The 15,036-nt window shown below is 39.0% G+C and overlaps 1 protein-coding gene and 1 non-coding gene across 2 annotated transcripts in view; one reads left to right on the top strand and one right to left on the bottom strand.

Moving 5' to 3' along the window:
* LOC137393831 (uncharacterized) overlaps positions 1 to 15,036 on the bottom strand; it is a 93,588-nt gene that overhangs the window by 24,753 nt on the left and 53,799 nt on the right. The window contains exons 68-93 of the mRNA XM_068080540.1: positions 14,473 to 14,678; positions 13,891 to 14,018; positions 13,574 to 13,784; positions 13,278 to 13,418; positions 12,560 to 12,768; positions 12,083 to 12,324; positions 11,319 to 11,538; positions 10,939 to 11,195; positions 10,610 to 10,763; positions 10,252 to 10,474; positions 8,571 to 8,897; positions 7,759 to 8,034; positions 7,413 to 7,663; positions 6,665 to 6,788; positions 5,812 to 5,993; positions 5,452 to 5,630; positions 4,671 to 4,779; positions 4,285 to 4,584; positions 3,098 to 3,242; positions 2,799 to 2,962; positions 2,315 to 2,596; positions 1,734 to 1,882; positions 1,383 to 1,605; positions 952 to 1,093; positions 552 to 718; positions 26 to 214 (exon numbers count right to left, since the gene is read on the bottom strand). Coding sequence (XP_067936641.1) covers positions 26 to 214; positions 552 to 718; positions 952 to 1,093; positions 1,383 to 1,605; positions 1,734 to 1,882; positions 2,315 to 2,596; positions 2,799 to 2,962; positions 3,098 to 3,242; positions 4,285 to 4,584; positions 4,671 to 4,779; positions 5,452 to 5,630; positions 5,812 to 5,993; positions 6,665 to 6,788; positions 7,413 to 7,663; positions 7,759 to 8,034; positions 8,571 to 8,897; positions 10,252 to 10,474; positions 10,610 to 10,763; positions 10,939 to 11,195; positions 11,319 to 11,538; positions 12,083 to 12,324; positions 12,560 to 12,768; positions 13,278 to 13,418; positions 13,574 to 13,784; positions 13,891 to 14,018; positions 14,473 to 14,678 — 5,200 coding nt within the window. The remainder of the gene's footprint in view (positions 1 to 25; positions 215 to 551; positions 719 to 951; positions 1,094 to 1,382; positions 1,606 to 1,733; positions 1,883 to 2,314; positions 2,597 to 2,798; positions 2,963 to 3,097; positions 3,243 to 4,284; positions 4,585 to 4,670; positions 4,780 to 5,451; positions 5,631 to 5,811; positions 5,994 to 6,664; positions 6,789 to 7,412; positions 7,664 to 7,758; positions 8,035 to 8,570; positions 8,898 to 10,251; positions 10,475 to 10,609; positions 10,764 to 10,938; positions 11,196 to 11,318; positions 11,539 to 12,082; positions 12,325 to 12,559; positions 12,769 to 13,277; positions 13,419 to 13,573; positions 13,785 to 13,890; positions 14,019 to 14,472; positions 14,679 to 15,036) is intronic.
* Positions 3,831 to 3,902, top strand: Trnah-gug (transfer RNA histidin (anticodon GUG)). The gene has a single exon. It is a non-coding gene; the product is annotated as a tRNA-His (tRNA).

Here is a 15,036-nt window from a genome sequence, read left to right as displayed (position 1 = left end):
CTGTGGTGCAGACATGAAAACTTACCGTGCCGTCTGGGTCTTGAGCAATAATACCGTTGAAGAGCACAACTCCAGGCTCTCTACTGTCATCAAAGGAGAATGAGTACGGAGCTCCAATGAAATATGGCTGCATCTCATCTTCTTCCCTCCTTACTGTTATTATGAGTTTAGTCATGTCAAACCTTCCGCCAGTGTCTGATGCCTTCAGGTCGAGCTGTAATAGGATAAATACAGAAAGAGAATAAGGAGACAGCTTGACAGTCTGAGAGGGAAACCATAACATATCATGAAATACCGGATCTCTAAACGCATGTAGGATCAAACTGCATTTTGCACTAGCTAAACCAATAAAGTGGCATATCAAAGAACTTAGCTGTAATGTTTGTGGGAGCCATCAAGAGCTTACAAAGTGAGACACAAAAATCAGCGAAAGAACCATTCCTAATATTTATGGTTTTCCCGAGATTGAATTACTAGAATTGATTGTCTGCTGTACTGCTGACAAATGAGCTCAGGTCAGCTGAGTCTAAAACATCACTCTTAAGACTTACAGTGTATGATTGGTACATGGAGTCAGTGAGAGCAGCCATTGTCTTGACAGAGCCCCCAGTTGGGGTAATGAAAAAGAGATCAGCACCATCTCCTGTTGCTCCAGTTATTTCATATGTGATCTCATCTCCATCTATGTCTCGTGCAAGCACCTGCTGCACAAGATCACCTGAAACACGCCATCCGATGAATATTAATCGGACACTCAGAGCTAAGTGCTCTGATATTACGTATGGTGAACTTAAAAAAGTCGACTCATCAGTAAAATACCGTAAGAAATAATTACTTTCCCTGCAGACTGCTAAACTTCCCTGCGATCTAGAGCAAGAGTGTGGACAGGTACATAAGTTTCAGGATGCAGTTTAGAAAAACAGATGTCAGTATTAAACCAGAAATACCAACCAATTGGATGGGAGTCCATGATAGTAGCAGTGTATGGGTTCCTATCAAATCGTGGTTCATACCGATTCCTAATGACAGTGATGTAGATATTGCCTATAGCTCTGTGGTCTGGGTATACGGAATCGTATGCTGCCACAGTCAACTAGAACATAGAGCACAGGCTAAAAGACTACATGTAGATGCAGCTTTAGAGATACAGTGTTAGAGATTCGGTTGAGACCTATAAAACACTCCAACTAGATGTGAATACAATTTGGGTAGGTGATCAATCAGAAAAGATGAGAGTAAATGATAACCGATTACAAAAGTTCAAAGAAAATAATGACCGACCACAAAAAGTTCAGAGCAAATAATGGCCAATCACAAAAGTTCAGAGCAAACAATGGCCAATCACAAAAGTTCAGAGCAAACAATGGCCAATCACGTCTTACCAAATATACTCGTTTTTCAAGAGGATCCTCAGTCAGCAATTTCTTTATGTACACTTTCGACTTTTGACTATTGTCAAATTGTGGCCCAATTTCTTGGATATCAAAGAACTCCAAGGTAGGGTAACTCCCTAGTACTTCAAACTGTATATCACCCTCTAAGTCATCATCAGTAGCGGATATCTCAAGCACTGTAGAGTTGACTGGGTCAGTAGCAAAGATGGTTCTATAAAGAGAAGAAAGAGGTCAATCGATACGCGTATAGGCAAAAGACTGAAAGTTAGCTTCCCATGTCCATCATATTACCTAAACTAACGAAGGACATAAATTGACTATAAATAGAAGACAACTCACTTATTTGAATAGTTAAGTACGGTGAGTATCCTGTCTCTGGAGACTGTGATGGTCACTTGCTGTGTTGTGCTGCACTCCCTTGGATACTGCTCATCACTTGCCTCAACCAGCAGGCTGTATGACACAAACTGCAGACCAGTCGGAGGCATCTGAAACCAGTTATGACAGTTCTACACATGAGAATACCATCTAGTCCAGAGCGAATTGCATTCTTATTGTTTTTTCAAAATTCTAATACAATTGAACAAACAAAATCTACCTAATCTATTCGAAATACTACTTCTATGAAAGAAGGCAAATCTTAAATAAAAAGGAAAAGCAAGCTTCAAATCATGTGACTGATCATCATGGAAAGAGCTATACAACCATCTTCAGCAGCTGATAGCCTTGCTGGCTGCATCAGCTCCCAACTAAATCACTTCTCATGAAAAGAATCAGCTGTGATTTGAAGTTTGCCATACAATGTCAATCTTTGAGTTTTAATTTGAAAGGATGAACAACAAACCAGAGCACTACTGCTATACTATAAGCCTTACTCGCCAATGCAGCCGGAGAACCTGCTAAATGATAAAAAAACTTACACTCAAAGAACTTTTAGTAATAATCTCCCCTGTCCTTGGAACGATAAAAAACAAATTTCTCGTGTCTTCGTTTAGGTTGATAAGACTGTAGAGAATATCGTCACCGTCCGCGTCTGTAGCATTCACGGTGATCAGAGTGTCTCCAGGTGGATGGGTCTCAGGGACGGTTACTTGAACAGGTCCACCGAATTGAGGACAGTTAGGATTACGTTCTACATTGATTGTCAGGATTCCTGTGGTGGCCCGCTGCGGGGACTGACGATATGCGACTGATACAACCACCTACAAAGAGTCTATAGCTAAAAACAGACCTTCGCCTGAAAATAGGATTTGAATTGGACTGGTAAATCTTTAGCCAGCAAGAATACAAGGCGTGTCGAGTAAAACTACTACAAAGTTAAAAAGAGTAACTGACAACTCCTAAATTACTTAGCTATTATATAATGTATAACTGAAAATGTTTCATAGAAACCTAAATACTTACGCTGTATTCCACAAGATTGTCCCTTGTAAGATCAGTTTGAACCTTGACAGCACCATCGCTGTCTATCATAAAATATGTGGGGGCTGGAGAAGCGCCAACTACACTGAATACAAGGTCATCAACAAGGTCAAGTCCTGTGGCTGTTACAGTGAAGACTCGGCTACCTGCAGCAGAAAAGCAGAAAAGGAAGTCATCAAAGAGCCCATGCTGGCTGACATCTAACAAACAGTGAATGAAGTAGACTTGAGCACCAGTAAATATTATCATAGAGAAGGCCAGTCAGAGTTACGTTGGCTTACCGACAGGCCTCTGTTCATCAATGGTGACCTCAGCTGGTAGGTTAGTTATGGTCGGTATACCTGTTCTGTTGACATTGATGCGAAGTATGAAGTCTTGCGATGAGCAAGCGGGTGGTGACCTCGTGTCACACACTCTAATAGATACCTTGTAAAATACACCAGTACATTATAATGTTGTTGTTGTTGTTGTTTGATATGGCTTGAAAATTGTAGAAGCTAGGGCGTGTTCGTCCTAACCTCAAGCTTGAAGAATTACAAAACGCCAAGTAAATACGGCATTGACAGGCTAGTATACAATTTGGTGCATTACATAGGCTCATGTTTCATTCAAAGTGCACAAGTAATACTTAGCGTTGAGTGAAACTAAATTTTTCATGACGCAACATAACCTTTGTGACACTTACACATTACCATACAAAAAATATCCCAGCTACTTAAAAAATCCAAGCCATGATAGTATAATAGTGGTTAGTACTTGAAGTTGTGGCCGTGAAAACCCAGGTTCGAATCCTGGTCATGGCATTTTATTGTTTTGATAATAAAGATTTTACATTGAATTACAAAAATTATTTCCAGCGCTTTAAAAGTGAGCCATGATAGTATTATAGTGGTTAGTACATAGCGTTGTGGCCGTGAAAACCCAGGTTTGAATCCTGGTCATGGCATTTTATTGCTTTGATAACAAAGATTTTACATTGAATTACAACAATTATCTCCAGCGCTTTAAAAGTAAGCCATGATAGTATAGTGGTTAGTACTTCACGTTGTGGTCATGAAAACCCAGGTTCGAATCCTGGTCATGGCATTTTTTTGTCTTGCTGAACAAAATTTTACATTGAATTACAAAAATTATCTTCAGCATTATAACAGCAAGCCATGGTAGTGTAGTGGTTAGTACTTAACATTTGTCATGGCACTCTGTTGTATTAATAACAAAAACTGCACAATAAAATGCATAAATGGGCAACGCTTCGACTATCTGATTTATGACAAAAATCCATGCATAAAAACCTCTACATACAATTGAGCTGAACTTGTATTCCCCACTTCCGCTATACAAACTCAGATCCTGGTCATTCACTACTCTTATGATACAAAAACAAGGAAAAATATTATTGCTCAGTGATCCAGCTGAATAATGCATGTAGTGAAGAGATTACAAGAGTTGCTTCATAGAAATGACTCACCATGAAGCTGTCAGTGGACACAGTAGTCAATGACCTCTGCAGCATGACTGAGCCGTCCATTGGGTTAACCCAAAAGAAATTCGTGATTATTCCGTCGGTGTCTTGCAGACGATAAACCAACTCATCACCATCCGCATCAGTTGCATTGACCTTGTATATCTGTCCAAGTGGTTGGAACTCGGTGACTTCTATGGTGTCTCTACTAGGGTTAAGTATAGGAGGGGCGTTGTCAATTATGATAAGTAGCGTTTCCTCAGTGACTTGCTCCGGCACCAGTGAGTCGTACGCTTGAATCACCAGCTGCAAAGTAGCAATACGAGTGTACACAATACGATCAAATAGCCAAATAAGATGTCATTCCTTAAAACAACTAGAACAGTACTGACCTGATACTGAGTGTTTCTCTGTACATCGTCTTGCAAATCGGCTACTAGTCGTACAGTACCATCGGCTTCGACATTGAAGAACTGTTGAGCTGGGTATACACCGACCACCCTACAGTCGAGTGCAAATATGTCAGTTTGTACAGTAAGTACACCGAGCTGATAGGTGATTGTAGATTTAGACTCAGCTATACTGGTTTTGATAATCAATAACATAGATTAGGCTGAACCAATTAAGGATGAAATTACACAAAATGTTAGTAGATTTTATCAGAAAGTGTCGATATTTTTCTACTATTTGCAATTATTTTTATTGTTTGAAGTGATCTGACTGCTAAGATGTTTCAAGATTAAAATTGACAAAACTTGATCGTGGTTAAAATGCACAGAAGAAAAATATGTGCCAAAATGATGTCACTAGTTACGCGGCTGCCTGTCTCTATAGTTATAAATATTGGCTATTGCGTTCAAGTTGCAGCGTTACACGTCTCTATTCTGTTGGTCTCTTCGTAACCATAGACATCATAATTGCAATTTCGCTTGATCTGAGCATTTCAACTGTGAGTAAGTTGTGTCGATTTTAGTTTTAAAACATGCTGGCAGTCAGATTACCTCAAACATCAAAAATAATCATAGCTGGTAGAAAGATACTGATACTTTCTGATAGAATCTACTAAAATTTTTTGTCAGGTCATCTCCAATGACATATTAATTTTCTCACCGGTTTCAATGTACTAACCGATATATGTATTAACAGAATGCACACAAGATATATTCAAGTTACCTATAGACCAGTTGACCTTGAAAGTCGTCATCCCTGGCAGAGACAGTGTACACTGTACTGTTAAGAGGTTGAGTGATCCTCAGGCGAGTGCTGTATGGTAACCCAGTAAAGTATGGCTGCTGCCCTGCGATTATTAGGATAGCTAGTGTCTGGTAACCGCATCTGCTGCCGAGACACACCTGCATGACACATCCATCATACTATATACATGTAGTTCTGGATTAAAAGTGGACTATGAACAGCTCAATTTCTTGCAAGAAGAAGGTCTTTCAGGAGTTAACATTTGCTTACCAAACATTCGCACACTTAGTATAATGTAACCTTTAACCCTCTCCTTATAGCACTTTGAACTCTACAAACCTTGATAGTGCCAGTAGTGCTGAAGATATTCTGGCCAGCAAGAGAGCGACGAAGGTACAAAGCTCCGCTATTACCATCCACTATAAAGTAGTCTGAAAAAGCCTCGTCAGATGCGTGTAAGGAGTACGTAGCACTACCTACACCTCCCCCAGCGGAGAACTTGTAGACCTCAGTGAGCGGAGCTAAAAACCAACAATTCTCATTGGATATGACATAAACTCTCAACTAAGACTCATTCATCAAGCTCATTATATGCTTTAAACAGAGTACCTCAGGCTATAAACTGAGGTTTAACATCTACTAACACTGAATGGCAAGCTATCAGTACTTGTGTACTTGTGGACTGAGGGTCACCAGTGACACAGCCTTAAAGCCAAATTAGACCGAGAACCTCAAAAAGTAATCATTCATTTCTCAAAATTGGCGAATTGTCTTTCAGTTTAGAAATACTATTGATAAGCTTTCTTATACATGCATGCATATGGTTATATATATTATACATGTATATATATTATATATATAGTTATGTTACTTTATTGGCAATGAATAGTAGAAACAAGCTCATTGCAATGATTTAGTAAGGCTGTTATGCATAGCTAGAATTTCCACTAGAAACCTTGAACCAGACAGCTTTTGAGGATGCGTTTTACCGAGTCACTTTACCTAATATAGTTACACAATGGCTTATTTCAGATGGGTATTTGAGATATTTTAGATTTAACCATGTAGTATGATAAGACTTCTAGATATATCCAATTTTCTTTCTGAATTTCAAACTTTCAAATTTCTGAACCGCGACTCTAAATAAATGAATGGAGTGAATGAGAGGAGAAAAAGTAAGATATAACTTTACCTGTATTTTCGCTGATAGTTTTAAACTCTGTGGTGTTGCCTATGCTCAGCCGTATGATGTCTATGGTAAGTACAGCCTCGTCAACACTGTCCGGATAAGCGGAGTCAAATACTTGAACTCTCAGCTAAAGGAAAGAATGAAGAGGTTGTATTAGTAGATGGACAAGTGCTACTAGGCCTCACAGCAGAGTCAAATATTCCAGGCAGAATAGTGAGTCATCAAAAATGAAGTGACGAATAGCCATAAAGTATAGAAGATCGAGTTGTGACCGAACCCTCATTCCATATTCTTTTTATGACATTAGTTTTCATATTTGGAAAAAGACTTTTTATCAATTAAATAAAAAACAAGCCATGACGGCATAGCGGTTTGTAGTTAGCGCTGTGGTCGTGAAAATCGAACATTTTAATTTATCTTTAGTTTTTAAAATTCAGAATTTTTGCGATTAAATTTTTTTACAGTTCAATTAACTTTCAAAATAAAGAAACTAATAATAATAGTCAGCAGAAAATAAAAATAAAATAACCTTAACACTATTGGGCAGTGTGAAATGAAAGTAAAGAAACCATGATACTATTCATTAGTACATTTTACACATAACAGCCACAAGTTGTTTTTAATAATGAAGATAATCTATTAAAGTACGCTGACCCAACAGATATGTGATTTTACAAGGATACCGTGCCTGTCTCCGAGTCATCCATACTTAGCTAGGCAATTATAGCAGAAAGGCATCATTCAAGTCTACCTTGTATACATCATCAGGTGCGGCAATGAGAGACGATCTGATTGCTGGCTTGTTATCATCATTCAACATGAAGAATACAAGAGCAAGGTCATCTCCTATAACTCTGTATACTAGTTGACCTTTAAGATCGGCATCGACTGCCTCAAAGTCTGGTACCGGTAGCACGTAGGACACGGTCTGGTTCTCCAGAACGACGCTGGAATAACTCTGTCTCACAAACCTGGGTGCATACTGATCTCTCAACACGTATACTACAACATCCAAAAGAAAAGTCATATAAATGGTCTAGCTAATAAGGATGCGTGTTTCAAGAAGAAATCTAGCAAGTCTGAGAAGTGAGACAAACCTGTAACAGGAGCAGAGACAGTGTTGACGCCATCGCTGGCTCTCAGTGCCATGTTATACTCAGACTGTGGTCTGTCTCTCCTCAGATCTTGCTGCACACCGATGTACCCTTCATGGCCAATCTGTGAGATGAAGAAATAGCTTTCGGCATTGCTGCTATCCATCCTAACTAATGTGAATCTGACAGCATCACCATCTGCATCTGTTGCATTGAATCTGAACAGGATGGTGAGGGGAGGAGTTGTCTCATTGATGGTTGTCACCATAGGACCGCTATCTGAAATAATGCGTTCATTGCTTTATGAGATGTTAACAAAAAGGATATGTTAATAAGAAGGATAAGTTAACATGAAGAATACATTAACAAGAAGGATACATTAACAAGATATGTTAACGTGAAAGATATGTTAACAAGAATATGTACAAAAGGATACATTAACAACAGTGATATGTTAACAAGAAGGATATGTTAATAAGAAGGATATGTTAACAAAAATGATAGGTTAACACTTTGCTGGTCAAGACTATATCAATTAGTTTGCTGAGAAAGCTCTGGTTGAACAGATGTACCATCTAATTTGGCCAGAGTTTCCCTTCAAACCAGAAACACATGTTCTCAGTTGAAATCTTGAAACGTATGAAATTTTCATGCCAAATAATTACCACTACATCGCTTGCATACATTAATGTGTTTATCATTGTACCTATTAGTATCCCCTGTGCACAGGACACACCTATTAGAGTTATCCTCCCTTGTGCACAGAACACACCTACTAGAGTTATACAACTATTATACTAGTAAATCAGACTGACCATATGTGTGAATGATTGGTGGAGTAGAAGCCTCTATAACTCTGACAGAAACCAGAGCTGTAACAGTGCACTCCGATGTCATCGCCTCTACGTAAAAGGTATGCACCATCCCGTCAAGAGATGTGAGAGGGCTAGCAACACTGATTACCCCAGTGCTGTCAACGCTGTACAGTCTGCCAGTCAGTAGAGTGCTTATAAGTGTGTAGTCGACTGCATCAGCTCCAGATGCCTCAACTCGTCCAACTTCTGTTCCGATGGCAGCAGATTTGTTTACACTAAAGTAGTACTCGGATTGGGTGAATACGAGAGGACACCTGAGGACGATACCTGAAGGAAAAGGTAGTATAACATAAAGGCCATGGAACTAATGAGCTAAGGAACATTCCTTATTTCCATTATTCAATAAGACTACAAACACCTTAACTCAGTATTAGACGGACGTACAGTACAGTTAAAATATGACAGTTACAGGGTCATTTTTTCTATCATTTGAGATATTGTTGGTTGTTTCAGGTTTTAGGTTTGATGTTTGAGGTGATCTGACTGCCAGGATGGTTAAAGATTAAAATCGACAGCGCTGGATCGCAGTTAATATGTTTAGAAGAAAAAGAGGGCTCAGACTTTCCCCAAAATTACATCAAAAGTCATGTTTCCTGTTTGTCCCTCTCGTTATTGAAATCTGCCATTGCGCTCAAGTTACAGTGTTATGCATCTTCACTGGCATATATTATATTGAGTATTTACTTATAATTACTGGAATAAAACTTCAAATATAGCCTGAGATACATCGCTATATATGTCTCAAACGATTTAATGATACATTGGTTAGCACTTGTCGCATTGTCAGGATGTTTCAAAATTAAAATCGACAAAACCCAATCGCAGCTAAAACGCTCAGATGAAAAAGAGTTGCTCAGTATAATCATCATATTGTCAATAATCAATAACAATAATCATGCATATTGTTTATAAGTGATAAATATATGGTCTTGTAGGCATCAGGTACTCATATGCTTACACCGCATTTAGCGAAAAACAATGGGACAAACTTTAACCAACCTATCTTTAAATCATTTGAAACGTCTATAGCGATGTATCTGAGGTTATATTTAAGGTTTTCTTCCAACAACCATAAGTAAATACTCAATAAAATATATGCCAATGAAGATGCATAGCACTACAATTTAAACGCAATAGCTGATGCCATAACGAGAAGGACAAACAGGAAGCGCGGTTATTGATATCAGACAGTATTGGATGACAACTACAAGTTGATTCCCTTCAGATAATCAAACAGCTTCATCGTTGAGGCTCCATAGACTGCCCATGCTTATTGGCTGCTAGATGGCTTGCTCTGTTCCTATTTGATAACATAAAGGAATTACTCCACTCCTATTGGCTACCTAAAGAACGGCTTGTGTTCCTATACGCTACTGATAAATCATTGTTTCTACCAGTTGTGTATTTATAGTGATTTCCTTTGATCTGTGGAAACTTATAGGATTTTAGGTCATGGGTCTCCAAACAAAGTCTCACAAACATCGTATAACAACAGCTTAACTGAAAAGCATGAAAGCTGTGCAGAGAGTGAATGATGACTAACCAAAGCAACCACTGGCAAAATGACACACAGACAAAAAGTTCCATCAGTTTTGGTATAGAACAGTAAAGCATGACTTGCCTCTGACTTTAGTCACATAGTACTTGGAAGGGACGCCGTCATCCGCCACCCTTACTTCAAAGTCAAAATCTCTTGAATAATCACTAGGTAGGCTTCTACGTAAGATGATTGCACCAGTGTTCTCATAGACATAAAAATAGGAGAGCGCCTCTCCAGCGGTCTCTGGTACCATTGTGTAGGTGAGCGTGTTGTTATCTAAGTCAAAGGCTTCTATGTCTATTACCTGCAGGAAGAACAACAGACGAGATTGTAGCTGTTAGTATGATAGGTGAAAAAATTATTTAAAAACTTGTGAAACTGTCTGTTCATGTTTTATAGTTTTGAATGTTCGCTCGGAGAGAGTGACTGACTGGCCTACCTGCTGACCAATAGGAGCACCAACAGAAATGTTGAAAAGGTAGTTGAGAGGGCCATAAGGAGGGTTTGGATTCCTGTTGACCTGAATTGTGACGGTCGTCGTAGCTTGGTTGTCAGGATACTCGCTATCGTAGACCACCACTCGCACGGTATACCTGACAAGTATCCAAAACTATCTGATTACAAGGATAGCATCAAGAGAGATTCTGTCTAATGAGCGACAACCGATGTATAGTAAATTTGTTTAAAGATAGCAAGCTCTCAAGTGAAAAATGTCTCCTGATGTCACTATATTTAGGCTGACATAATAGTCCCAACTGTACAACTCACCTTTCGGTGTCTAGCGAGTCCATACTCAAGTCATTTTTTACTATAATGCCTCCAGTTCTCTCATTGGCCAAGGCAAAGAAGCTGGGAGCAGGGACATCACCAATAATTTCGTAAACCAAATGCCCCTTGAGATCTGCATCAACAGCAGGGGTTTCCTGCACCAGAGTATTGGGAGACACATCGTAGTCTACTTGGGTAATATAGGGAAGACGCTGGAAGACCGGAGGTCCCTCGTCACGAGCTATTTTGATGGTGACCTGCGGCAGATGAGAAAAAGTTGCTTAATGATTCACAAGATCAATTACAATTACAAAGCTGTAATTACAACAGCTGATGTAAATATGAGACACTATTAAACAGATATCAATATAAATAGTCACCGTTGCATTGCTACTTCGTGTCGGTGTTCCTGTGTCTGTTGCCATCACGATCAGCTGATCTCTGGCATCATTGAGTCCACGAAGTGACTGGGCAAGGTGGATAGTCCCACTGCCGAGTATGAAGTACTTGTCGGTATCTCCTCCAATTATAGAATAAGTGATGATCTCACTTTCAGGATCTGTTGCACTTACAACCCCAACTTCTGCTCCTATCGCATACCTGAAGGACATTCGGCAGAGTAACCAACCGCTCAACTCTTGATAAATGAACTGCTTCTGAAGCCAGAAAAAAACACATTTCACCACACTTCACTACACTTCTACCCATCACATCACAAAATCTTTGAACATTTTGCCTTATTCCAAACTAGCCCAATTTTGCATTTGTGTTACAGGTTTCAAAATCCTGCGTAAACTATGCCCAAAATATTTGTATTTATCATTCTGCACATATGAAAAACATTTTTTTCCATTCCGCGAAACAAACATACTACATCTACCATAGTATATTTCAGTTTATGAACTTTCTGTTATTACAACCTTCAATTCACTATCCCGACTCCTCCTCAATACTATTAGATTATCAACTTTTAAAACACTTTTGTTCAACTCACTCAATAATTCCTGATTTCAGTCTTTTCATTTGTTGACACGTAATAAAAAACATCCTTTAGTAGATGATTATTAATACCAATATAAAGTTATAGAAAAGCACACTTGAATCTGAGATACTTTTACACATCAAGCTATCCAGTGAAACTAACCTGTCATTGATGTTGAAGACGTAATCATTTAGACTGAACTGTGGAGAGGAAGGATTTCTATTGACATAGATAATAAGAGAAGCTGTAGCTTTCATTTGGGGGAAAGCAGAGTCATACGCCCCTACTTGCAAATTGTAAATCTCACGGCTATCAGCTGAGAGCCTGACTGAATCTCCAACTCTGACATCACCGTTAGAGCTGACATAGAAGTACTCAGATCCGACATTACCATAGTCAACCACCTGCAGACAATGTCAGTTACAGCCTACCTGATTGGCACGACCAGACAATCATGACACAAAACATACAGGAAGCCATATTGGTAAAGATGTACAGAGTAGTGTGAAATTAGTAAACAGAACCGCTTCATAGCTAATTGTAACTCTCAAGTTGACTGATTATGTGGGAGAAGACAACTACACGCTGCTTAATTCTATCTCAACTGTCGGGGCGTTTACATACTGTCTCGTAGTTTACCTCATACACAATCCGACCTTGTAAGTCATCATCTCGTGCATCTAAAGTGAGCACAACCGTATGATTAGGTGAAGTGCTAGGAAGGTCTTCTCTAATGTATGGAGCTCCAACAAAATAAGGGTATCTGTTCCCTCCGAGTAAACAGATGTCAACAGGTGCTCTATCAACATTCTTGCCATCTGACACTGTTACAATTGACTGGATACAATCTAAAACAATTTAGTTATTAAATGTAGCCCGGAAAGCTTATGCAGCAAAACTGATGAGTGATGTGGATACAAGTTTTAAACAAGCCAATCGCTAGTTGCTAGACTGGAGTCTGTTAGTAGTTGTCTCACTAATTAAAAACATCATCTAGTACTCTGTTAGCTCAAATGTCGGCTGAAGTGAGAACAATTTGCTTCAGCTACAAAAGAACCTCTAACTATTGACTAGATACAAAATTTAAACCATTGTCTCAGTTAATATTCTGCAATAGAGAGCAAGAATGAAGTGAGATAACTGACTGCTGTATTAGCGCCTCCTGTGAAATGTACCTACATGTACGTGCATTTGATAGATCTCCAACAATGTTATGTAATCTACCTGTAGGTGTGTCTGATAGATCTCATGCTATAGTATGCAACCTACCTGTAGGTGTCTGATAGATCTCGTGCTATAGTATGTAACCTACCTTTAGGTGCAGGACATAGATCTCGTGCTATAGTATGTAACCTACCTGTAGGTGCATCAGATAGATCTCGAGCTATGGTAATTAAAGCTGTAGTAGGATGAATAGTAAAGTAGTCAGACTCCAGGGTGTAAGTGAGCTGATCTCCATCATCGTCTATCGCCTGCACTCCAGTGAAAGCTACATCATCTGCAGAAGCGATACAGGTTTAAAAGACTTATCATCATCTGTGATTTAACACTTGTTCTTATAGCCAAGTATCTATCGATCTAGCCACTAGGTAAAGATGAAGAATTTGACTCGCACAAACTCTATAGGAAATACAAGTTTCCATAGCTACATACTGATGCCAGAATCAATGCTGATGTTATTGCTGTATGGAGTGTTGATAAGCCTTGGAGCATAAAGATTCCTAGTAACGGAGACGTATACACGCCCCTCAGCCCTCTGTCCATCACTCGCCCGTGTTACCTCAAAGTCTAGGGTGTACAATGTGCGCAACTGGGAGTCATCTGTCAGTGGCTGGCTGATAGTGAGTATGCCTGTTTGACTCAGCTACAGAGTATAAACAAAACAGATTGTAGTAGCTTCTAATAGAAACACGAGCAGAAAGTCATAAGTGACTCAGAAGACTGCTTGTTACATCAGTCTAATTGCATACCCCAAAGAAGTTCCAATCAGAGCTGCCACCGATGGATCGATATGTGACACCATTTTGAGGACTGGCGACTATAGTGATTATCTCTTGATTAGTTGGCTCGGCCTCATCAACTCGCACAAAGTATGTTCCTGCAGATAGCAAAGACCAGTTCATGGATACAAACAAGAATGCAGTGCAGTGTATTAAGGCAATGCAGGAACATCTGCCTAAGTTGCTAAATTCAATGAGTCGTGCATATGACTTGAAATAAATATATAAAAATGCATGTGATGTGATTATATCTGTACAGATTGTTATCTTCAACTATTAAAAAATAAAATGTTCAGAATTTAGCTTGTGTAATAATTCTAAAACATAATTTTACAGCTGTTTATTTTACACATTTGAAATCACGACAAAATGATAAATAATTTAATAAATTATTTATGGCTATTGACTAAATTCACAATGAGTGACAAGGTTGTAAATGAAAATTTTAGTTTTCTAGCGAAGGGGTTAAGTTTATTTTGCACACCATTGTACCTCTATAGTAAAACATGCTACAGATATAAAGAGGTTACAGAAATAACGAGTAGAACTCACCAACTTCAAGAGCCTCTGAACTAGGCAACACATTCACGGTCACATAGGTAGTGCCGACTCGAGGAGGTTGTCCTCCATCTTGAGCTTCGACCACAAATGTAAACGAATCCCCAGCAGTGACCCTTTGTCGGAGAATAATACGTCCATCTGTGTCATCGATGTAAAAGGTTTGGGGAATAATTCCACTAGAAGCTCGCAGTGAGTACCTAGAGACAAACCGTAAATATATAAGCAACAACATCAACCAGCTGTAAGTTAGTGTCTCTATGCTAGCAGGTTATTCAACATTATATCTATCATGTGTATACGCAACCTGCAAGCCACTGTCTCAAGTCTTCATCAGCCAGTGGTCTTCAAATATTACTGATAAGTATTTAATATCTTTTTAATATCAGCTTACATTTCAATAGTAATTATGCTTTTTGACGATTTCCTAACACGAATCTGTCCTACTTACCAAGGAACATGAATTTACAGCATCTATTCCTTGTAGTCTGTAGAACAAGTTTTTTCATCATAAACCAAGCTAACAAACGTGTTTCAGCCGTAAATACATTGCCTAGT

This window comes from Watersipora subatra, chromosome 4 (assembly GCF_963576615.1).
Source record: "Watersipora subatra chromosome 4, tzWatSuba1.1, whole genome shotgun sequence".
NCBI lineage: Eukaryota > Metazoa > Bryozoa > Gymnolaemata > Cheilostomatida > Watersiporidae > Watersipora > Watersipora subatra.
Note: the sequence above shows the minus strand (reverse complement) of the source record. Positions and strands in the feature narration are given on the sequence as shown.